Source organism: Bos indicus, chromosome 7 (assembly GCF_029378745.1).
Source record: "Bos indicus isolate NIAB-ARS_2022 breed Sahiwal x Tharparkar chromosome 7, NIAB-ARS_B.indTharparkar_mat_pri_1.0, whole genome shotgun sequence".
NCBI lineage: Eukaryota > Metazoa > Chordata > Mammalia > Artiodactyla > Bovidae > Bos > Bos indicus.
In genome coordinates this window covers 68,510,024-68,535,594 of record NC_091766.1, presented here as the reverse complement: position 1 = coordinate 68,535,594, position 25,571 = coordinate 68,510,024, and the positions used below count along the sequence as shown (strand labels likewise).

At 40.0% G+C, this 25,571-nt stretch overlaps 1 protein-coding gene across 1 annotated transcript; it reads left to right on the top strand.

Annotated features, from left to right (window-relative positions):
• The first annotated feature begins 73 nt into the window (after positions 1-73).
• On the top strand, positions 74-25,139 carry LOC139184213 (hepatitis A virus cellular receptor 1-like). The gene is made up of 9 exons (XM_070793914.1): positions 74-214; positions 617-671; positions 3,134-3,466; positions 10,373-10,795; positions 14,403-14,498; positions 17,627-17,682; positions 21,413-21,527; positions 22,413-22,449; positions 24,813-25,139. The coding sequence occupies exons 2-9, from the start codon at positions 629-631 to the stop codon at positions 24,913-24,915; spliced, it is 1,206 nt and encodes a 401-aa protein (XP_070650015.1). The 5' UTR covers positions 74-214; positions 617-628; the 3' UTR covers positions 24,916-25,139.
• Positions 25,140-25,571: the final 432 nt, after the last annotated feature.

The following is a 25,571-nucleotide window of genomic DNA, read 5'->3' as shown; positions in this document are numbered from 1 at the left end:
TTGATTGTACTTCTCCAAAGTCACATATAAGCTTATCTCTCCACCCCTCTTGGGCGTGGTTCCTCAGAGCTATCTGAGAGGCAGTTTCCTGAGCCATAAGTGAAACACAACTCTCAGTTCTTAGATCAGTGGACATTTGATAATTTGACTAAGGCTGGGGACTAGCCATTGTGACCACAAAGGAAGAAGTACCCTCCTCTCACCAGAAAGCCAGGTGACTCATCTTCAAGGCTCAGGATAAGTGTACCTTTGCCATGGGAAGTCTGGTCTTTGCTCTGGCTTTCCCTGCTAAGCCTTCCTCTCATTTCCTTCGTGTTTGCTCCCTCTGTCAGCACCTAGAGTCAGTTTGGACTCTAGGTGTAGGAAAGGAGCTGGGTAAGTAGGCATTGTTTCAGAGGACAGTTTTGCCTGTCTGTTGGAAGGAGCAGAGCTCTCAGTTACCTGGAGCAGACAGACAGCTGAAGCATTTGCAAGTGTGTCCCTGTTTCCTGCAGGCAGGCGTATGTGATTCACCCTGTAAGGGTGAAAGGAGAAATTGCAATCTGAGAATTAAGACTTGTTCTGATACCATCTGATTGAGGGCCACACCAAGCAGTCTGCTTTCTCTTTCCTTCAGGCCAATAGCATCATGCATCCTTGGGTAGCCATCCTGGGCCTCCTACTCCTGCCAGGTAAGTGAATAGGTGGATTGTGCTTTGGAACCCCAAGGATGTAGGGGGTGTGTGGGCATGGTGGAAGGGGTCTTTGTTGAAGTAATGGGATCAAGCTTAAGTTCTAAGAATTAGAAAATCTATGGGTAGGTGAATAATGCATGCTGCAGTATAGTACAGCTTATGCTGCCTTTTGTGTTTAAATTAAAAAAAAAAAATAGTAGGTAGATGGTTGTGTATGCACGAACTACTGAAGTGTATGTAAGAGAGTAACCGTGGATGAGGGTGGGAAGTAGCAATGGGGATGGGTGGGAAGGAGACGAGTCCTTTATTGTACCATTTTGTACTTTTTGATATTTTTAACCATGTGTAACTGTTTATTTTAAGAAGAAAGTATTTTAGCTTTCCTGGTTTTCCAGTGGTTAAAACTTTGTGTTTCCAATGCAGGAAGCACAAGTTCTATCCCTGGTTGGGGAACTAAGATCCCACATGCGGTGCCAAGTGGCCAAAAATTTTTTTTAATCAATAATCAAAAAATTTAATTTTTAATAAACAAAATAATGTAATTTATCTCATATTTTAACATTCTTTGAGATAGGGGAAATTTTTAGGAATAGACATGATGCTAAATTAAAAAAAATCTCTAGAGGTAGAAATATGAGGAAAAGTACATTTTTAAATTATATTCTGTAACAAATTTCTATAATTAGCATAAATTACCTTTATAATTCAAAAATAATATTAAGCAAAATTAAATATAATCAGAATTTTGGTAATAAAAACTAGACTTATTTTATATAACAATGAGTGTTTTATTCCCAGAGCATTTCCCAGACTTACAGCCCAGTTCTAACTATTACTGGTTGTTGAATCTCAGATTTTTTTTTAAGGACCACTCAGACTTCATTTGGCAATACAGTTTTTTAAACCACTGCTGCAGGAGAGAGTTTTCCTGCCTGTTTGTTTTTAAGAGGTAAAGTTTAATATTTGATTGAATATTGTCCAATTTTTTTGTTTCACCAGGCTAACTGGACAATGCTCCATTGTAGCACAGTCATCAATTCACAAGAAGGGATCCCTGCTTGAAGTTTTTTTAATCGATCCTAAATCCCATGATGGGCTTCCCAGGTGGCTCAGTGGTAAAGAATCCACCTACCAATGCAGGAGACATGGGTTTGATCCCAGAGTCGGGACGATCCCCTGGAGAAGGAAATGGCAACCCACTCCAGAATTCTTGCCTGGGAAATTCCATGAACAGAGGAGTCTGGCGGGCTACAGTCCATGGGGTGGCAAAGAGTCCAATACAACTAAGCAACTAAACAAAAACAACAAAGCCCATTATAAGCCTCAGTTCCTTCTGCTGCTGCTGCTGCTGCTGCTAAGTCGCTTCAGTCGTGTCCAACTCTGTGCGACCCCATAGACAGCAGCCCACCATGTTCCCCCATCCCTGGGATTCTCCAGGCAAGAACACTGGAGTGGGTTGCCATTTCCTTCTCCAATGCATGAAAGTGAAAAGGGAAAGTGAAGTTGCTCAGTTGTGCCCGACTCTTAGCGACCCCATGGACTGCAGCCTACCAGGCTTCTCCATGAGAGTATTATAAACCCTTTTTTCTGAAAACTAATTTGTAAAGAGTTTACTAGGCTTCTGCCTTCTAGCCAATGATGCTGTAAGTAGGATATTAGCTGTTTTTTCTTTAACTTAGAGGAAATTTGTGAGGTGAAATTTTTTTTTTTTTTTTAAATTTTGGAAGAGATTCATGGTTGGGGGGGTCTGGCAGGGCTGGGCTGGAGGGAGGCTGGAGGGGGGCTGCCCCCCGGGGCTGCTGTTCTGGGCGGGCGGCTGGGCTGTCGGGGGTGGGGGGTGCGGGAGAGGTGCCCTCGGGTGGGCTCCGCTCCCGGGAGGGGGCTCTGGGAGGGGGCGCCGAGGCCGGAGCTCGAGGTGAAATTTTTTGCATAGCCATTTAAAAAATTGCAATTAAATTGAAAATCAAAATTTTAAATGCAACAGTTTTAAAATCAGATTTCAACTGAGACAGTGACTGAATCTAGGGGAGAGGAAAAGCCACCTGTATGTATTAACATTTAGTAAGCAGATACCTGTCAAACATAGAATAAAATGCACACACACTGATGCATTGCTGGAGTGTCATTTGTTTCAAACCTTTTGGAGAGGAATTTGAATCATATTCACCAAAAGACTGAACATATTTCTGCCCTTTATCCTGATACTTTCTCTCATAAATCTGTCCTATTAAGAAGTAATCCTGAATACAGAAAGACATTTATCTGATGTTTCATCCTCAAATATATCTGGTTAATAATAATACTGCTAAAGAATATATTTACCAGAAAAATGCATATATTAAATTTATAAACTCAAGATATAGTTAGATAATTTCAAACAGCATAAGCTATATAAAGAACAAAATGAAAATAAAGTTAAAATTTTGAGACCTCATGCTCTGGTTTCTCTTTATTTACAGATGGTGTAACCTCTTACCATCGAGTGACTGGAGTGGCGGGTCAGAGTGTCACTCTACCCTGCTACTATAATGGAGAAGTCACAAGCATGTGTTGGGGCCGAGGGTCATGTCCTTGGTTTGATTGCGGAACTAACATCATCTGGACTGATGGATACAGAGTCACCTATCGAAGGGATGGACGTTACCAGCTAAATGGCAATATTCGTGGAAGGGATGTGTCTTTGACCATAAACAATGCTGCCACATCTGACAGTGGCTTGTATTGTTGCCGAATTGAGGTGAGAGGGTGGTTCAATGACATAAAAACCACCCTAGAGTTGAGGATCAATCCAGGTGAGCTTATCTTCCTACTTCTTTGATCACTTCCTGTGGGTTCCCAGAGATAGAGTTTTCTGTTTGATATTAACTTTCTTTTCCTTTAGTAGGGAAAGAAAAGTTTCCTATGATCTTGTTTTCTAATAACTCTTCAACTGAATATCTTGTATTTGTGTAGAGTTAAGTGTTAAGACTAACCTTGATTCAAGACCATAGGCTAGAGCATCTTTCCAGTCAGCAAACTGTTTCCTGAAGCAGTGCTTCAGGAATACTAGTTGGTTCATGAAAAAGCATTCACTGTTCCACACTGAGATATAGTGAGTATCTTTTTGGAGCTAAATTTCTTCTTCTTTAAAATCTGACCTTTTCTGTGAGGTCATTTCTTCGGAGAATTTTCAAATGTTCTTTCTTAACATTTTAAGACTCATAGAGAGTTTCACACATATAAAACAGGTAATATAAGGTCCTGTCAAATAGATGTATCATTTGGTTTAGACAACTGTCAACTCAATTTTGTAGCATATACATTGAAAGAGTCTATATAGTTTCATCCCCTCCCTCTACCCTTGGATTTTTTGAAGCACAATTCACACCATATCATGGCTCAGCTGGTAAAGAATCAGCCTGCAATGTGGGAGACCTGGGTTCAATCCCTGAGTTGGGAAGATCCCCTAGAGAAGGGAATGGCTACCCAGTCCAGTATTATGGCCTGGAGAATCCCATGAACTCTATAGTCCATGGTGTCTCAAAGAGTTGCACACAACTGAGTGACTTTCACTTTCACTCACATCATATCACTAAACTGCTTGTTTAAAAATTTAAATCGCTTTCTTATCCATTTGACTGCTGGTGGACATCTAGGTTGCTTCCATGTCCTGGCTATTATAAACAGTGCTGCAATGAGTATTGGGGTACACGTGTCTCTTTCAATTCTGGTTTCCTCGGTGTGTATGCCCAGCAGTGGGATTGCTGGGTTGTATGGCAGTTCTATTTTTTAAGGAATTTTTTTAAGTTAAGTTTTTAAAGGAATCTCCACAGTGTCCTCCATAGTGACTGTACTAGTTTGCATTCCCACCAACAGTGTAAGAGGGTTCCCTTTTCTCCAAACCCTCTCCAGGATTTATTGCTTGTAGATTTTTAGATAGCAGCCATTCTGACTGGTGTGAAATGGTACCTCATTGTGGTTTTGATTTGCATTTCTCTAATAATGAGTGATGTTGAGCATCTTTTCATGTGTTTGTTAGCCATCTGTATGTCTTCTTTGGAGAAATGCCTGTTTAGTTCTTTGACCCATTTTTTGGTTGGGTCGTTTATTTTCCTGGAATTGAGCTGCAGGAGTTGCTTCTATATTTTTGAGATTAATTCTTTGTCAGTTGCTTCATTTGCAATTATTTTCTCCCATTCTGAAAGCTGTCTTTTCACCTTGCTTATAGTTTCCTTTGTAGTGCAGAAGCTTTTAATTTTAATTAGGTCCCATTTGTTTATTTTTGCTTTTATTTCCACGGGGGTTAATTCCAAGAGTGTCTCCTCCAGTGGATAGCTGAAACTGCACAGAGTACCAAACCCTGTGCATGTTTTTTCCTGTGCTTATCAGTTCAGTCGCTCAGTCATGTATGACTCTTTGCTTATATACCAACGATAAATTTTAACTTAGAAATTAGGCACAGTAAGAGATTAAGAATAACTAATAATAAAATAGAACAATTATAACAAAAAAAGAGAAAAAATAATTAAAATCACCTTATTGCAATATGAGAACATTTTCATCTCAGTAACGGTTCACTTTTGGCTTTTAAGAATTTCGTGCAATCCAAAAGTCAGGGAAGTTTATGTTTTTCCATAAACATAATGTAGACATTTTAATTTTTCTTACCACTTGGTTAAAGGAGCAGGTTCTAAAGGATTTCCTGGTTTCTGGTGCTCTTTCATAGTAAGTATTCTCCCACTAAAGTTTCTAATGAAAACAGAGCCCAATATTCAGAGCCTTTATAAGCTAGGTCTCTTTTTTAGTTTAAATGAACTTGATCTTTCAATTTCATAATTTTTCCTAACTTCATCAAAGACACTTGGCTTATTTGATGAAGGCAAGTAAAATCAGGTCAATTGTGACGGAGGAAGTAGCTGATCCAGGAAAACATCTAGGAGGCAAATTAAGAAAACCAAAAGAAGATGGTGCTATACACATGTTGCAGGAGGCTGTGTGTGGAGAAGAGATTATTTTTGGAAATTATATGATTGGTATGGAGGAAGAAAGAAATTAATAGGGGACATTTATAGTGCTTATAAATTCTTTAATAGATGAATATTTTCAAAGTCACTGCTCTGTCCAGTGGGAAACGGGTTCATCAGTTCAGTCAGTTCAGTTCAGTTGCTCAGTCGTTTCTGACTCTTTGCGACCCCATGAATCGCAGCACACTAGGCCTCCCTGTCCATCACCAACTCCCGGAGTTTTCTCAGACTCACGTCCATGGAGTGAGTGATGCCATCCAGCCATCTCATCCTCTGTCGTCCCCTTCTCCTCCTGCCCCCAGTCCCTCCCAGCATCAGAGTCTTTTCCAATGAGTCAACTCTTTGCATCAGGTGACCAAAGTACTGGAGTTTCAGCTTTAGCATCATTCCTTCCCAAGAAATCCCAGGGCTGATCTTCAGAATGGACTGGTTGGATCTCCTTGCAGTCCAAGGGACTCTCAAGAGTCTTCTCCAATACCGCAGTTCAAAAGCATCAATTCTTCAGTGCTTAGCTTTCTTCACAGTCCAACTCTCACATCCATACATGACCACTGGAAAAACCATAGCCTTGACTAGACAGACCTTTGTTGGCAAAGTAACGTCTCTGCTTTTCCATATGCTATCTAGGTTTGTAATAACTTTCCTTCCGCGGAGTAAGCATCTTTTAATTTCATGGCTGCAATCAACATCTGCAGTGATTTTGGAGCCCCCAAAATTAAAGTCTGTCACTGTTTCCACTGTTTCCCCATCTATTTCCCATGAAGTGATGGGACCAGATGCCATGATCTTCATTTTCTGAATGTTGAGCTTTAAGCCAACTTTTTCACTCTCCACTTTCACTTTCATCAAGAGGCTTTTGAGTTCCTCTTCACTTTCTGCCATAAGGGTGGTGTCATCTGCATATCTGAGGTTATTGATATTTCTCCCGGTAAGTTTGATTCCAGCTTGTGCTTGTTCCAGTCCAGCATTTCTCATGATGTACTCTGCATATAAGTTAAATAAACAGGGTAACAATATACAGCCTTGATGTACTCCTTTTCCTATTTGGAACCAGTCTGTTGTTCCATGTCCAGTTCTAACTGTTGCTTCCTGACTTGCACATAAATTTCTCAAGACGCAGGTCTGGTGGTCTGGTATTCCCATCTCTTTCAGAACTTTCCACAGTTTATTGTGATCCACACAGTCAAAGGCTTTGGCATAGTCAATAAAGCAGAAATAGATGTTTTTTTGGAACTCTCTTGCTTTTTCCATGATCCAGCGGATGTTGGCAATTTGATCTCTGGTTCCTCTGCCTTTTCTAAAACCAGCTTGAACATCTGGAAGTTCATGGTTCACGTATTGCTGAAGCCTGGCTTGGAGAATTTTGAGCATTACTTTACTAGTGTGTGAGATGAGTGCAATTGTGTGGTAGTTTGAGCATTCTTTGGCATTGCCTTTCTTTGGGATTGGAATGAAAACTGACCTTTTCCAGTCCTGTGGCCACTGCTGAGTTTTCCAAATTTGCTGGCATATTGAGTGCAGCACTTTCACAGCATCATCTTTCAGGATTTGAAAGAGCTCAACTGGAATTCCATCACCTCCACTAGCTTTGTTCGTAGTGATGCTTTCTAAGGCCCACTTGACTTCACATTCCAGGATGTCTGGCTCTAGGTCAGTGATCACACCGTCATTATTATCTTGTTCATGAAGATCTTTTTTGTACAGTTCTTCTGTGTGTTCTTGCCACCTCTTCGTAATATTTTATGCTTCTGTTAGGTCCCAACCACTTCTGTCCTTTATCGAGCCCATCTTTGCCTGAAATGTTCCCTTGGTATCTCTGATTTTCTTGAAGAGATCTCTTGTCTTTCCCATCCTATTGTTTTCCTCTATTTCTTTGAAGTGATCACTGAGGAAGGCTTTCTTATCTCTTCTTGCTATTCTTTGGAACTCTGCGTTCAGATGCTTATATCTTTCCTTTTCTCCTTTGCTTTTTGCTTCCTTTCTTTTTGCAGCTATTTGTAAGGCCTCCCCAGACAGCCATTTTGCTTTTTTGCATTTCTTTTCCATGGGGAAGGTCTTGATCCCTGTCTCCTGTACAATATCACGAACCTCATTCCATAGTTCATCAAGCGCTCTATCTATCAGATCTAGTCCCTTAAATCTATTTCTCACTTCCACTGTATAATCATAAGGGATTTGATTTAGGTCATACCTGAATGGTCTAGTGGTTTTCCCTACTTTCTTCAATTTCAGTCTGAATTTGGCAATAAGGAGTTCATGATCTGAGCCACAGTCAGCTCCTGGTCTTGTTTTTGTTGACTGTATAGAGCTTCTCCATCTTTGGCTGCAAGGAATATAATCAATCTGATTTCGGTGTTGACCATCTGGTGATGCCCATGTGTAGAGTCTTCTCTAGTGTTGTTGGAAGAGGATGTTTGTTATGACCAGTGCATTTTCTTGGCAAAACTCTATCAGTCTTTGCCCTGCTTCATTCCGTATTCCAAGGCCAAATTTTCCTGTTACTCCAGGTGTTTCTTGACTTCCTACTTTTGCATTCCAGTCCCCTATAATGAAAAGGACATCTTTTTTGGGTGTTAGTTCTAAAAGGTCTTGTAGGTCTTCACAGAACTGTTCAACTTCAGTTTCTTCATTGTTACTGGTTGGGGCATAGCCTTGGATTACTGTGATATTGAATGGTTTGTCTTGGAAACGAACAGAGATTATTCTGTCGGTTTTGAGATTGCATCCAAGTACTGCATTTCAGACTCTATTGTTGACCATGATGGCTACGCCATTTCTTCTGAGGGATTCCTGCCCACAGGAGTAGATATAATGGTCATCTGAGTTAAATTCACCCATTCCAGTCCATTTTAGTTTGCTAATTCCTAGAATGTCGACATTCACTCTTGCCATCTCTTGTTTGACCACTTCCAATTTGCCTTGATTCATGGATCTGACGTTCCAGGTTCCTCAGGGAGTTGGTGATGGACAGGGAGGCCTGGCGAGTTGTGATTCATGGGGTCACAAAGAGTCGGACACGACTGAGTGACTGAACTGAACTGAACTGATACAATATTGCTCTTTACAGCATTGGACTGTGCTTCTATTAGCAGTCATATCCACAGCTGGGTATTGTTTTTGCTATGGTTCCATCCCTTCATTCTTTCTGAAGTTATTTATCCACTGATCTCCAGTAGCATATTGGGCACCTACCGACCTGGGAAGTTCCTTTTTCAGTATCCTATCATTTTGCCTTTTCATACTGTTCATGGGGTTCTTAAAGCAAGAATACTGAAGTGGTTTGCCATTCCCTTCTCCAGTGGACCACATTCTGTCAGATCTCTCCATCATACCCGCCCGTCTTGGATTGCCCCACACGGCATGGCTTAGTTTCATTGAGTTAGACAAGGCTGTGGTCCTAATGTGATTAGATTGACTAGTTTTCTGTGAGTATGGTTTCAGTGTGTCTGCCCTCTGATGCCCTGTTGCAACACCTACCATCTTACTTTGGTTTCTCTTACCTTGGACGTGGGGTATCTCTTCACGGTTGCTCCAGCAAAGCGCAGCTGCTGCTCTTTATCTTGGACGAGGGGTATCTCCTCACTGCCGCCCCTCCTGACCTTGAACGTGGAATAGCTCCTCTAGGCCCTCCTGCGCCCGCGCAGCCACTGCTCCTTGGACGGATTCATAACTGAGCCAAAGTGACTCTCTGCCTCCAACCCAATACTTCACTTAAGTTTTCTTGCACTTTTCAGAGAATGAGCTTACTTTCAACCTCTCTTAGGGCTCTTCCCCAGCAGCTTTTCCTAGCCTTAGTGTCCTAGCTTCTTTCTTAGGAAATATTTACTCCTGAGCAAGACACATTAGTGGAACAAGCTGATTAAATTTCCTCCTTGTTATACTCTTTTGATCAGATTTTTTTCTTGTTTCCTCTTTTTCTTAGGTTTCATTTCAAATTGAAGGGAGGGGATTGAGTCTGCACTGTTCTTCAAAATCTTTAACTACACTGTTAGACCCAGGTCGGCAAACTGTAGCCATAGGACCAGATCAGATTATAAAATAAGCTCACCAACAGTTTTTTTTTTTTTTTTTTAATGAATAAATGTTTATTAGAACACAGCCCCATCCATTCATGTATATACTATCTATGACTGTTTTCAGGGCTTCCCAGGTGGCATATGGCATCTGTGTTATCCAGCTATGTTAATGATGTGAATTAATCCACATTTAGGATGCAGATATGTTGGGAGGGTGCCCTTAGAACTGACAGAAGTGAATGCTATTTATTTGGTCAATATTCTGGCTCTTTGGAACTACTATTTGGGTTCTAGTCATGTACTGCTCAGAGGACAAGACAGCTTCAGGCTCTAGACACTTTCCCCTCCTTCACAGATGCTTATGAAGATATGTAAATCTGATATGTATGACTAGTCTTTACAAACTGCTTCAACACAAATCCCATGTGTCATTTTTGAATAGCAACACCTTCCAAAATATCATCCTTTAAATGCCGCTGTTGCCTTGTTGTGACCATGTCTTCACTCCGTCCTCAGTCACAGATTCTAGTTGACCCATGACAAGAACTTGGAGTTCATGGGAGATAAGTGCCGAGTTCTGCCTGGGGACAGTCTCCGTGGTTGTGTTGGTGCACAGGCCCAGCACGAGTCTCTTGTTTCCTGCTGCTTGATGAATCCCTGCTTTCATGTTGATTCCTAGCTCCACCTACAATGACAACGACCACCACCACTGCTACTACAACAACAACTACCACCACTACTCCAACAACCACCACCACTACTCCAAGAACAACCCCCACTACAAGAAGGACAACTACCACCACTACTCCAAGAACAACCACTACAAGAAAGACAACCATTACTACTACCCCAACAACGACTACCACTATTACAACAACCACCACTACTACCCCCAAAACAACACCTACCACAACTCCAACAACCACCACCACCACTACTCCAACCACAATGGTCACCACTGCTCCAACAACCACCACCACTGCTGGGCCAACAACAATCAACACCACTACTCCAACCATGACAGTCACCACTGCTCCAGTGACAGCGAGGTCCTCTACTTCTTCTCTTCCAATGCCAGCCCCCACAAAGGACCTCCAGCCAGGTAAGCAAAAGTACTTCTAAGTGCAGAAGTTTTTAAAGTCAGGATATGCACCATCCAGGGCACTGTGTTAAGGCATATGGACAATCTAGGGTAGGGATTCTTAACAGGTTTCCAAACCTGGCTTCACAGAATCTGTGAACCACTTGTACCCTCTTATCTTCATCTTTTGTATCTTTAAGCATTTTCAGAGTGAGAGGAACCTATGGTTTTTATTAGATTCTCAAAGGAATCATTAATAGCAAAAAAAAAAAAAAGCCAGACCACTGGTCATGGACATCTTAGAAGGATGGTGCATTTGGCCCAGTTTAACACAGAATTATGATGAAAATCTGAATAGAGATCATTTAATCCATTTTGAAGCCTAACCCAACACTTGAGGATACGATTTCGGTGAAGTTAATGCTTACTCTGTTTCCTGTGTCAGGAAACATGCTAACTGCTTTATAAGTATTACACCCCTTAATTCTTATGACAACCCCAGGAATAATGCTAAAGCTGAAGCTCCAATGCTTTGGCCACCTTATGCAAACAGCAGACTCATTGGAAAAGACCCTGCTGCTGGGAAAGATGGAAGGCAAAAGGAGAAGAGGGTGGCAGCAAATGAGATGGGTAGACAGTATTGCTGACTCAATGGACATGAGTTTGAGCAAACTCCAGGAGACAGAGAAGGACAGGGAAGCATGGCATGCTGCAGTCATAGGGTTGCAAAGAGTTGGACACGACTTAGCAGATGAACAACCAAAGAAGTATAAAAAGTGAAATAATTCTGTTGTTAGGTTCTCAGCTCATTATCTAATTCAGATTTATTCATGATAATGAAATGCCTACATAGCAGGGTAATCAGATCAGTCACTCAGTCGTGTCCGACTCTTTGTGATCCAATGAATCGCAGCACGCCAGGCCTCCCTGTCCATTACCAACTCCCGGAGTTCACTCAGACTCACGTCCATGGAGTCACTGATGCCATCCAGCCATCTCATCCTCTGTCGTCTCCTTCTCCTCTTGCCCCCAATCCCTCCCAGCATCAGAGTCTTTTCCAATGAGTCAACTCTTCGCATGAGGTGGCCAAGGTACTGGAGTTTCAGCTTTAGCATCATTCCTTCCAAAGAAATCCCAGGGCTGATCTCCTTCAGAATGGACTGGTTGGATCTCCTTGCAGTCCAAGGGACTCTCAAGAGTCTTCTCCCACACCACAGTTCAAAAGCATCAATTCTTCGGCGCTCAGCCTTCTTCACAGTCCAACTCTCACATCCATATGTCACCACAGGAAAAACCATAGCCTTGACTAGACGGACCTTTGTTGGCAAAGTAATGTCTCTGCTTTTGAATATGCTATCTAGGTTGGTCATAACTTTCCTTCCAAGGAGTAAGTGTCTTTTAATTTCATGGCTGCAGTCACCATCTGCAGTGATTTTGGAGCCCCCAAAAATAAAGTCTGACACTGTTTCCACTGTTTCCCTATCTATTTCCCATGAAGTGATGGGACCAGATGCCATGATCTTCATTTTCTGAATGTTGAGCTTTAAGCCAACTTTTTCACTCTCCACTTTCACTTTCACCAAGAGGCTTTTGAGTTCCTCTTCACTTTCTGCCATAAGGGTGGTGTCATCTGCATATCTGAGGTTATTGATATTTCTCCCGGTAAGTTTGATTCCAGCTTGTGCTTCTTCCAGCCCAGCATTTCTCATGATGTACTCTGCATATAAGTTAAATAAACAGGGTGACAATATACAGCCTTGATGTACTCCTTTTCCTATTTGGAACCAGTCTGTTGTTCTATGTCCAGTTCTAACTGTTGCTTCCTGACCTGCATACAGGTTTCTGAAGAGGCAGGTCTGGTGGTCTGGTATTCCCATCTCTTTCAGAATTTTCCACAATTTATTGTGATCCACACAGTCAAAGGCTTTGGCATAGTCAATAAAGCAGAAATCGATGTTTTTCTGGAACTCTCTTGCTTTTTCCGTGATCCAGCGGATGTTGGCAATTTGATCTCTGGTTCCTCTGCCTTTTCTAAAACCAGCTTGAATATCAGGAAGTTCACGGTTCACATATTGCTGAAGCCTGGCTTGGAGAATTTTGAGCATTACTTTACTAGCGTGTGAGATGAGTGCAATTGTGCGATAGTTTGAGCATTCTTTGGCATTGCCTTTGTTTGGGATTGGAATGAAAACTGACCTTTTCCAGTCCTGTGGCCACTGCTGAGTTTTCCAAATTTGCTGGCATATTGAGTGCAGCACTTTCACAGCATCATCTTTCAGGATTTGAAAGAGCTCAACTGGAGTGCCATCACCTCCACTAGCTTTGTTTGTAGGGATGCTTTCTAAGGCCCACCTGACTTCACATTCCAGGATGTCTGGCTCTAGGTCAGTGATCACATCGTCATTATTATCTTGGTCATTAAGATCTTTTTTGTACAGTTCTTCTGTGTATTCTTGCCATCTCTTCTTTTTTTTTTCCAGCCAACATTTTATTTTATTTATTTTTTTAAATTTTATTTTATTTTTAAACTTTACAATATTTTATTGGTTTTGCCAAATATTGAAATGAATCTGCCACAGGTATACCTGTGTTCCCCATCCTGAACCCTCCTCCCTCCTCCCTCCCCATACCATCCCTCTGGGTCGTCCCAGTGCACCAGCCCCAAGCATCCAGTATCGTGCATCGAACCTGGACTGGTGACTCGTTTCATACATGATATTATACATGTTTCAATGCCATTCTCCCAAATCTCCCCACCCTCTCCCTCTCACACAGAGTCCATAAGACTGATCTATACATCAGTGTCTCTTTTGCTGTCCCGTACACAGGGTTATTGTTACCATCTTTCTAAATTCCATATATATGTGTTAGTATACTGTATTGGTGCTTTTCTTTCTGGCTTACCTCACTGTGTATAATAGGCTCCAGTTTCATCCACCTCATTAGAACTGATTCAAATGTATTCTTTTTAATGGCTGAGTAATACTCCATTGTGTATATGTACCACAGCTTTCTTATCCATTCATCTGCTGATGGGCATCTAGGTTGCTTCCATGTCCTGGCTATTATAAACAGTGCTGCGATGAACATTGGGGTACACGTGTCTCTTTCCCTTCTGGTTTCCTCAGTGTGTATGCCCAGCAGTGGGATTGCTGGATCATAAGGCAGTTCTATTTCCAGTTTTTTAAGGAATCTCCACACTGTTCTCCATAGTGGCTGTACTAGTTTGCATTCCCACCAACAGTGTAAGAGGGATCTCTTCTTAATATCTTCTGCTTCTGTTAGGTCCATATCATTTCTGTCCTTTATTGAGCCCATCTTTGCATGAAATGTTCCTTTGGTATCTCTGATTTTCTTGAATAGATCTCTAGTCTTTCCCATTCTGTTGTTTTCCTCTATTTCTTTGCATTGATTGCTGAAGAAGGCTTTCTTATCTCTTCTTCTAGCAGGTAATTCCTAGCAGGGTAATACCTTCTAGCAGGGTAATACCTCAGGACATATATTAATACATTTCTAAGATAGAGTCAAAGGGTAATTTCTGATTTAGTTTTGTTTGTTCTTTCTGCTGGGGGTGTAAATTTTCCTCCACTAATCGAACGCTATTTTTCCGTTCTTGTCATTCCTATAGCTTCTTTATCTGCTCCAACTCAGACAGCAGAAAGCCAGCCTACTACCCTGTATGAAAGAAACATAACCAGCTCACCATGGCACTCTTGTTCAACAGGTAACTTCAGTTTCTTTCCTGAACATCTGGGAGCATTCAAATTTTGATAAATATTAGCACATTGTTCAGAGCACATATTCTGAAATAAGACAAGCATGACTTGAATGCCAACAATGGCTATTCCACTCAGCTATGCAACTTGAACAAATGTCTTATTACCCTCTTTGAATCTGTTTTTATCCTTTGGAAAATGGAGGAAATTTTACTTATTCTTACAAGCGTTATATGAGATAAAGATCTGGGGACATAGCTACGAGGTAAGTGATAGAGTGGCAATAATGAATGTTACTTGGAATGTCCAGAAATACGTACATTTGAGTGACATAGGCAGCTTGTATGATTTGGGATCATCCACATACATATCCACATTTTTCTAAATAAATTGAATTAGCCTTGTCTTTAAACTTATTTCTAGGCGTACTTCCCTGGACAGAGCCTTAAAACAATTAAATCCAAACTGGTCCAGACCAAACTGGTTGCCTGTTTATGCTTCCTCTAAGCCTCAGACACGACACAGAGCCAGGAGGCTCCCCTGCTGCCTTGTCGAGCTTTCATTTCACATGGACACTTTGAGTTGGGTTGAGGACATGGACACCAGAGCCAAAGAGGCAGGTCCCACTAGGATTGTGCTATTTCACTCTCAAAGACTCCAGTTCTCCCTAGTTTTGGAAATTCCATATTCTTTTGAGATGTAAGATTAGTCTGTTTTTCCTGTAATGGAGAATGATGATACTGAATTGTCATCTTTCCTAGCTAGCTCTGATAACCATGTAGGTAAATTTGGAGAGTGCCACATGTGAACCCCTTTGTAATGCAGAACCGGCTTATTTGTCCATGCGCCTGTGAAGCATCCAAACAAGGTCAGATTTTTTAAGATTTTGTAAAACTTGTGCCTATGATTCATCATGCTCAGGAGTTGCTATAGGAGACCCTCAGGGTGGCCTACTTTGCCAATCATTCAAGGAAGCTCTTAATTGAAAATGGACATGTAGCGGGACTCAGAGAGGGACCAATTTACTTGAAATTAGCTAATAGTTACATTTGGTTTTGAAAGTGGAATCCTTGGTGTGAAGTGTTTCTTGGCACAGAAACAAAGAGAAAGCAGATAAAAATACAGGTAAGAGCAGTTGGGGCAGGCAACTGCACTCCACACTTTTAGGCTAAGAGAAAGAACAAAGTAGAAAATGGGAAATTATTCTCTAAAATATGTCACTAAACCCTGGTCAAGTAGACTTGGCAGCATGGAACAGACATTGCAGCAGCTGTGTCCCTATGACTTCTGTGACTGCTGCCGTCTTGGCAGCATCTCTGAGGCCCTTCAGCCAAATCCTCACAGTGCCCGAGTCACACTTCAGTGGGTTAAAGCCTCACAAAGCCAAGAATGTTAGTCCAGGAGGAATTTTGGTTTTCACAGGGCCTGCACCTACCTTTTCAGATGTATGTGCCAGCAAATTGTTGTGCATTATCTTATTTAATTCTTTCAGGGCAGGTTTATTTCTTGCCATTGCCAGACTGAGGAGGACATTTAGTTCTACTTTGGACAAACAGCTTCCAATTCAACTGCCCCCCAATGGCAGTTTCAAGCTGCACGCCCATGAGCAAGTTGTTTCATTCCTCACTACATGTTTGTAAGGAATGAAGGATAGGATATTTGGAAAATCCATTGCATGGTGTTCCTTCCCCATTGCTCCTATTGTTATATAGCAACATAATTGTGATACCTGATATTTGTTTAACATGGTGTTAAGCACCTTACATGCATCATTTAATGTGATAACTTTATGAAACGGGTGCTGTCAGCTTGTACTTCAAGGTTATCCTAGCTAGAAATATAAATACATATGTTTACATGCATATATATGTAATGTGTATGTAAAGGACATTGGTCAAGGTCACATTGGTAAGTGACATGTCAGCACTAAAGTCAAGTTTCATCTAACTCAAGTCCTTGCTATTTTTTTTTTTTTTACAACATCACTCATTCTATAGCTTAAGGATTTAAGGTTATAACATAAATCATTCACAGAGACTAGACTGTAGACACTGTCTTTGTCTCTTGAAGACGTAGTGTTGGAATGTTTAAATTGTAGATACAGTAGTGTAATGTGTGAAAACTTGGGGGGAATATGGTTACTGCATTTTCACTAACATTAGAACACGATGGTTTTATAGCTCTGTCAGTAGTATGTGAATCTCTGAGACCTGCAGTATTTTCATTGAATGGAAACATAGTGTGTGCAGTGGTTATGAGCTGAGGCTCTTGTCCTTTAGTAGAGTTGGAAACTTCAACCATTTCAGCACATCATCTATAATTTCAGATTAAGAAAATGGGTATAAGGATGTAAAGTGCTTGTGTGTAATAGATACTCAGTAAAGAGAAAATCCTGTATTTGACCTATAGTTGCTTAGAAGGGCCAACAGTATATGTTCAGTGGGACAAAAGAGATATTTCAAAACACTATTAAAATTTGGACATTGAAAACTTTAAGGCATAGTATCCTTTTATATTGGGAGTTTAGGTAGTATAAGGTATACTGGCCTTGGGAGTGTTGTAACATATTTTCTAAAGCACGTTTGGATCAGTGTCTGGGCACACTGGCATATAATGTAGGAGTTGGATGCCACCTGTTTGAGGTATCTTAGTGCATTTCACTCACATTTTGAATGTAAAACCAATGTAATGTTCATTTTGAACAGAGTGGTTCTGCTCTTTGGATGTGTAATGACCTCTGAGCACTCACTGAAAGTTTCTGAGCTGCCAAGAAAATATTGATTATTTATCTGTAAGTGGTAATTTTTAACCTAGTTCTGAGAATGGGTCACTCTGACTTGTCTAAAATTGTCAGTAAATTTTCTGTGAGCATGCATTTTCCCCCTGCATAGGGAGAAAAAAAAAAGGGGTTCATTTTCAAAGGGTCCATGACAAAATGGTTAAGAATCACAACCTTACTACTTAAATAAATAAATGTTAGTAAATTGGTATTACTCTTGGGATGCCTACAGCATTAGGCCATATGATTATTCAACTTTCCCTTCATTATCAGAAGGCAGTGTGAATATATTTGGTGCTTGCAGGAAAGTTCAATATCTTTTTATAATTCTTATTAATTTTCTTTCTTGTTGAGCAGATGGAAATGGCACTGTGACACAGTCTCCAGATCCCCACTGGCATAACAATCAAACTGTAAGAATATTCCTTCCTATTTTATTAGCCTGATTCACTTTTATGTCTCTTCTGGAATCAAGTTACATTTAGAGATTATTATTGTCAAACTAATCCACAGATTGATTCTTTCTAATTTAAGAAATAAAGGAAGAAAAAATTTGACTCTTAAATAGGGATCAGATCAGATCAGATCAGTCGCTCAGTCGTTTCTGACTCTTTGCGACCCCATGAATTGTAGCACGCCAGGCCTTCTTGTCCATCACCAACTCCCGGAGTTCACTCAAACTCACATCCATCGAGTCGGTGATGTCATCCAGCCATCTCATCCTCTGTCATCCCCTTCTCCTCCTGCCCCCAATCCCTCCCAGCATCAGAGTCTTTTCCAATGAGTCAGCTCTTCGCATGAGGTGGCCAAAGTACTGGAGTTTCAGCCTTAGCGTCATTCCTTCCAAAGAACACCCAGGGCTGATCTCCTTCAGAATGGACTGGTTGGATCTCCTTGCAGTCCAAGGGACTCTCAAGAGTCTTCTCCAACACCACAGTTCAAAAGCATCAATTCTTTGCCACTCAGCTTTCTTCACAGTCCAACTCTTTCATTCACACATGACTATTGGAAAAACCATAGCCTTGACTAGACGGACCTTAGTTGGCAAAGTAATGTCTCTGCTTTTCAATATGTTATCTAGGTTGGTCATAACTTTTCTTCCAAGGAGTAAGCGTCTTTTAATTTCATGGATAGTTTAATTAATTTTAAAAGTCTATATAGATGCACTACTTTGTTAGAAATACCTGAAATGTGATATTTTTCTCTAGACACACATATACCCCCAAGACAGAATTTCTCCTGACCAGAAAATAAGAAAAAAAAAGTGAATTATTTCAGGCATAGTGACTTAACATTACATACCAAAAAAGACTTAGATCATCGTTAGAGAAATAACAATCCTTGATATGATGTAGTGGAATGGGGGCCATCCCCACCAAAAATATTATGTCAGTGAAAGTGTGATTCCTTAAACATAGGCCCCCTAATATCCTTTTCCAATCCAATTTTCCTCCTATAGAGAAATTTTGAGGCCACACTTCTGAGTCTTTCTATATATAATCCTCCCCATATGATGACATATTAAGGTCCTAAGATCTTCAACAACTTTGTCATTCTGTAATTTGTTCTTGCACTTTCCCACAATTATCTTGGGAAAAATCCAAGGGACTATAGTCTTATGATGTTCATCAAAGCCTCATCTTTGTGTGTAAGTTAGAAGAATTTATCAGTGAGATTTTTACTTTTGGCTCCCTTGGGTGAAACAACTTTCCATTCACTATGTGCAAATAACTCTTAGAAGCAAAAAACATGAACAGATTCAGGTATGAGAGTAATCTTGATTGCAAGTGGTGAGAAATTGCAGCATGGACATTATAAGAGAAATTCAAGTTCAAGCAAAGTGGGGTTAATGTGACGTCAAATGGCCTTATGTTGCATAACTTAGTGACAATGAGAACACTACCATGTAGGAATGATATGAAAGATTTTAATCACTCTGATGATGTGGTTACTGATTGATCTGATGGATATGAGCTGAATTTGTTGTTCTTGTTAAATAGCAGAACTGCCACCATGTAAATGTCATGTCAGTCAGACTTATGCTAGTTTTAAAAAAAGAAACAAACACCCTGAATGAGAAGATTGTTTTTGACCTCAGTTACCTGCAGGACAGGTATATTCAGTAGCAATTAATCTCTTCTATATAATGTAAGCAATACAGAAGCAAGTTCACAATAGGTGGTAGCACAATTGTGGGCTTTTTGTGTCTTGACCGTGAAGATATCAAGTGTCTCCCAAGTATCTTAAAACCAAGCAGCATATATTTCCACCCAGTAGGTCAACTTCTTGAGCTGCATCTTAAGGAGAGAATGAACATGTACATAAAGATGTATAAAACAAGCTATACATTGCTGCTGTTTATAATCATGAAAATGTTATAAACAACCTAAAAGTTCAATAATAAGAGATTAATAACTTATCAATTAAGCATGCCCATTTATTGCCATTAAAAATGTTGTCACTTCAGTGTACTTACTGCTATGAGAAGACAGTGTCAATTGTTAAATGAGAAAACTAACTTTTCAGATAGCATTGGGACCTCCCTGACAGTCCAATGATTAAGACTTCATGCCTCCAATGAGGGAGAAGGCAATGGCACTCCACTCCAGTACTGGAAAATTTTCCAGCCTGGAAAATCCCATGGATGGAGGAGCCTGGTAGGCTGCAGTCCATGGGGTCGCTAAGAGTTGGACACGACTGAAGTGATGCAGCAGCAGCCTCCAATGAAGTAAGTAGAGGTTCGATGGCTGATTAGGGAACTAAGATCCCACATGCCATGTGGCATTGCCCAGAATGAAAAAAAAATTTTATTATATATAGATTATAGATACAAAATAAAATCATGTATATACTGTAGTATACATTGGATACGGTAACTGTGTCTGTTAAGAAAACTACTTAACAGACACTTAATTTTATCTTCAGAAAGATAAAATTCTAAAACAGTATGTAATGAAAAATGGTAATAGTAACTATTTCTGGATGTTGAAATTATGGTTGATTTTTGTTTTTCTTTTTTTATCCTGAGCTGCACACTCTAAAATGAACTTCCAGTTTTTATGTAACATAATATTTTTTAAAAAGCAAGCAAAGACTGCTTCCTATAACCCTGTGTTCCATCTAACTGCTTTCCCTCCCACAAGTAAAGTGATAACACAGCTTTTCCCTCCCAAGGCACTGACTGTTTTCCATTTAGGCAAGGACACCTCAGAGGCTGGGTCACCCTCCTCTGTATTCCTCATAGTATTTATCAGGAGGTACCTGAAATACCTTTCCCAAGAACCCTATTTAATTTGCATTTGACAGAAAAGGAGGTTTGGAGAGGCTAAATAACTTGCTAGGGTCACAGAGCAACTAAATAAAAGTTAATCTGGGATTCTGACTCCAGGGATTAAACTCTTATGCAGGAGGAGACTTGAGACTTAATCTTTTTCTCTGATTTTCACTTCCTTTCTGTTAAAATACCTACCTGGTAGGACATCTTTAGAATTAGAATTAAGCTATGTAAAGGAGGCAAGCATGATGGCCTGGTATATTTGGGGTTTATTTTTTATATTTGGGGTTTACTTTTTCCCCAATTGCACAGCATTTTAATTGTTAAGCAGAGCCATAAATCTAAGCAGCTACTTTCATGCCCATTTATAAAGATATAGAATCTTGAATTCTACTTCAAAAAAGTGTTTTAATTAATGGCCAGTTTCAGTAACTGAACACATTCAAATAGCACCACCATGGCAACTTATATAGGAACAAAATTGTTTTTGATTAGTATCATAAGAGGATTATCTATGAAAAGAGCTTATTATTTTAAAAATAGGTATAAATTATAATAATCAGGCACACTCATTTGAAGCATACAGTTTGAGTTTTAACAAATCTGTACCCTTCTCTAAATACCACCGCATGTAAGATGTAAACATTTCCACCACCCCCAAATAAATATCGAATTTTGAGTTGTCTTAGAATTTCATCATAAGGCTATAACTTTACATCATTTGGTCTTACCCCTCATGATCCAGAACTAGCCAGGGGCCAATAAACAATAATTTGGGTGTATTATTTTCTGAAATGTTTTCTGCCTATAACTCTAACAAGATTGTTTTATTTTTCTGTTTTGTGTTTGATCTGCTGATGTTTCTGTAGCCTGCGGCACTGGCACAAGAAACATGGATGAGCACCAACAAGGGAGTCTACATTGGAATCTCGGTTACTATTTTGGCATTGTTGGTCATGTTTGTGGTTTTCTGGATTAGGAGAAGTAAGTCACCTTAGGACTGAAATATTCAGAAATATTCTTGAGCCCACAGGAGTATTCTTGAACCAAACACATGTATCTGTACATTCCATAAGATATCAGTTTCATGTAACTTTCTTGGTTCTTACCTGGTTCTTTTTTTATTTTTTATTTATCTTAAATTTATTGTTCCATAAACATGATATTTAAACTCTCCATAGGAGAAATTAAATATGGAGATATAAGCACTGGTTGTGTAAAGTTGAGATTTGGAAGTCAAAACCACTGTAATATACAAGATTTTTTCCCTCCCATTTTGTTCTTTTCCCATTCCCTCAATAACAAATTTTTATCCCTATTGGGGGTAAAACTGTTGATGGTTATAACACCCACTTAATAGAAGAAGCACAAGAGACATTAGGATGGTACATGATTTCAGAGCTAGTAGAAAAACAAAGGGTTTCACATGACAGTCATCCAGTACCTCGTAGTCTCCTTCCACCAGTTGTGTGTGTATGTGTGTGTAAAACCTGTCTTCTATGGGAGAAGTGCAATATTCAGGGTTTCTTTACAGTGAAATATAATGGCATTAAAGTAAGCTAGGGCATGTAGGTCAATACACTAAACCTATGAATCAGAAGTTACTCTATACCAAGGGGCTTACTTGGCTCCTAGAGATTCAAGAGAAGTTACCTGGAGTTATCAGGTTAGGGTCCAGATTGATTTTTTTTTCTCCTTCTTTTTAAAAATATTCTTTCTTCTAAATTAATTTTTTTTAGACTCTGAGAGCTGTACTGATTTTGCTCTTATTAAAGTAATAATCGTAATAATACACTGGTTTGGAAAAAAAATCTCATGAACTCTTTGGCTTGCATGTTTAATTTTCTCTTCATTTCCCCCTCAATTTAGGATATTTTTGCCTGGGGAGCAAGGTGGAGCTACTACGGTAAGTTTGAAATGGTTTGTGTTAATAATGCTTTTTGATGTTCTTAATATAGTAAACATAAGGAAAATTTCTCTGTCCCTCTCCTCTTTTCCTTCCAAGTTCTCCATTTTATACTCTGGATCCTGAAAAATCTAGTACATAGAGCACCTCCATTGCTGTTCGACCTTCCAGTGATGATTTTAGCATTTCTATGCTGCTTTTGCTGCTGCTAAGTTGCTTCAGTCGTGTCCGACTCTGTGCGACCCCATAGAAGGCAGCCCCCCAGGCTCCTCCTTCCCTGGGTTTCTCCAGGCAAGAATACTGGAGTGGGTTGCCATTTCCATCTCCAAGCACCTCCTTATTTCCCTGGCATTGTGTCATAACTGCTATAGAAACAACACCTCAAACCTTATCTCTTAGAGCAAGAGAACTAAATTGCAGATATTGTTTCAGGGATCATTTGAATGGGTTGTTTAATTTGTTATTTGATTTCATTCAGTGCTTTGTTTATTGCATGTGTATTGAATCTCTATTATATTCTGAAAAGATGAGCAGAACAGACAGAAAACATATAAATGAATAAGCAGGGCCTTCTAGAACTTCCAGAGAAATACCATGGGGAATACTGGAACAGGGCAGTAGGCTATGTGAGTGAGCCCCAAAGAAGCAGAAGGCAGCTCTGCAAAAATCTGCAGGAATACACCTCCAGGCTGAAGACCCGCAAAGGCAGGGGGTAGGGACGTGCCTCCAGCTCCCCACGGTTCCCACCATCCCCTATTATTCCATACCCAGACTGCTCTGTTCATTTACATTAGTTGTCTGGCGTCACAGGCATTTCAATTTACAGTTTTTGCAAATTTACCGCTTCACCCACTAAAAAATTAAATCTTCTTTGTATGCATCCCTGCAGTCATTTTTTCAAGCATCTGTAAAGGTTGGAAACCACTACCTACTTCCAACAAAATAAACTTCATCTGGTCCAGCTTGGGTTTTAAGCAAAGTCTTTCTTTGTTCCGAATTTGTCCCTCTTTAACTGCCATCCATTATTCTTAGTTCTCTTTCATTGGATGTTTGTACCCAGTCTTTCCTACATCTGAGTTAATCACATGAGCCAGTCCACAAAATACGCCTTGAATAATCTCCAGCATATTGCAAGTGTTCCATAGATGCTGGATTTTATTATTGCAGACATGCCCTTCACAGCAATAAACCTGTGAGACAGGCAGTAGTAGTATTCTCAGTTTACTAATTAGAACACAGCTTTAGAGATGTTAAGTGACGTCCAAGGTCACATCACACAGCAGGTCTCTTAGAGTCCAAAACCAGACTTTTAGGAGTTTTTGACTGTCAGCTTCCAAGAGTGGGAAAAAAATAAGTACTCCCTACAGACAGAAAACCATGAATAACATTCTTTTAGTTCATTTTTGTTCTTTCAGTATTTACTTTTTTAAAGTTTCAGTTTTTAATCACCTAAACCGAAAAGAAAATATTTTTTGTAGAAGATGCTGTATAATATAGAAAAGCAAACAAAAGAAAAACAAAAAGGTATATTTCCTCATGATGTTATTTTTGGAGGCAGCTATATCCTGTTGACTCATTTTGAGCTACTGACACCTAACCTGTTTCCACACATGTATGACTAATCTGTTTAAAGATCAAAGCTGAGTGATGATTCCTTGAGTTTCATTTCATTTCTGGGCAAGCTTAGGTAATAAAAGTAGTACCCACAGACAACTTCTAAAAAAGCATTGATATCAAAACCCCACAAATGACCTTTCTGTACACTTGATGTGTGAGCATTCATGTTATAAAACTCATCTATCCCATGGCTTTCTAATTTTGACTGTTAAGGCAGGGTGTGATTTTTGACTCTGTGATCTAGAACACACTTAGGTGAAGCAATAGTATTTTACTACATCTGATATGCTCTGATATTTTGTATACTTATATATATTAATCTTAAATACAGGATACATACCACTAAATAACATCACTAAAGGGTCACAGTCCTCAGCTAGAAAAACACCAGCTAAACCATTTCCTGGCCATCTTTGAGACTGTGCATACTGGTTTAGTACTTCAATTTGATGAGTGGTATTTGTCTTCTTAGATTATAAATTTTTGTGTTCTATTGCACGAGTGTCTTGAAAGAGACCACTGTGAGTTTTTTGAAACCAAAAGGTGTAACTTTCTACCTCCTTATTAAAAAATAATTTCCTGTAACTTCATATTCACAATTCTGGAAGCTTCTATTCATTTCATAGGATGTTTGAATGGGGCTCAGAGAAATGCAAATACCCAGGCTTGAATGAACATAAACAAATATGCTGCTCATACTTGAGAAGTGATCTTCTTTTCTCTTACTCATGTTATTGTTTCTACAGTGTGATTCCATTGAAAGATTCTCGCATTGGAGCTTTGAAAAATGCAGCTCTGAAGCCTATTCAATCAGAAGACAATGTCTACATTATTGATGACTATCACTAAGTCCTGGATCCAGATTCTAAAGTGTTATGCCCTTGACTGTAGAAGAAAGTAACAAGATACCATGTCAGAGTCTTCTGAATCAGCTGCAGAATTTTTCAGTCAGTTTCCCATGGCATTCCTCTGAGTCAGGGACACTGGATAGAGTGATGCTAGCTCGACTGTGTAAAGTCAACCTCTGTCACAGAGTCCTAATTTTTTATACTAAATTGGCTCAAACTTTCTGATCATTGCAGTTCAGTCCAGTTCAGTTCAGTCAGTCGTGTCCGACTATTTGCAACCCCATGAATCGCAGCACGCCATGCCTCCCTGTCCATCACCAACTCCCGGAGTTCACTCAGACTCACGTCCATTGAGTCAGTGATGCCATCCAGCCATCTCATCTTCTGTCGTCCCCTTCTCCTCCTGCCCCCAATCCCTCCCAGCATCAGAGTCTTTTCCAATGAGTCAGCTCTTCGCATGAGGTGGCCAAAGTACTGGAGTTTCAGCTTTTAACATCATTCCTTCCAAAGAAATCCCAGGGCTGATCTCCTTCAGAATGGACTGGTTGGATCTCCTTGCAGTCCAAGGGACTCTCAAGAGTCTTCTCTAACACCACAGTTCAAAAGCATCAATTCTTTAGCGCTCAGCTTTCTTCACAGTCCAGCTCTCACATCCAT

What these genes read in the sequence shown, in the direction of transcription:
- LOC139184213 (XM_070793914.1), top strand. Translation starts at nt 629, where the DNA reads ATGCATCCTTGGGTAGCCATCCTGGGCCTCCTACTCCTGCCAG. An exon ending in GGTTTTCTGGATTAGGAGAA is followed by an intron (nt 21,528 to 22,412) that starts GTAAGTCACCTT and finishes CCCTCAATTTAG; the next exon opens with GATATTTTTGCCTGGGGAGC. An exon ending in AGCAAGGTGGAGCTACTACG is followed by an intron (nt 22,450 to 24,812) that starts GTAAGTTTGAAA and finishes TTGTTTCTACAG; the next exon opens with TGTGATTCCATTGAAAGATT.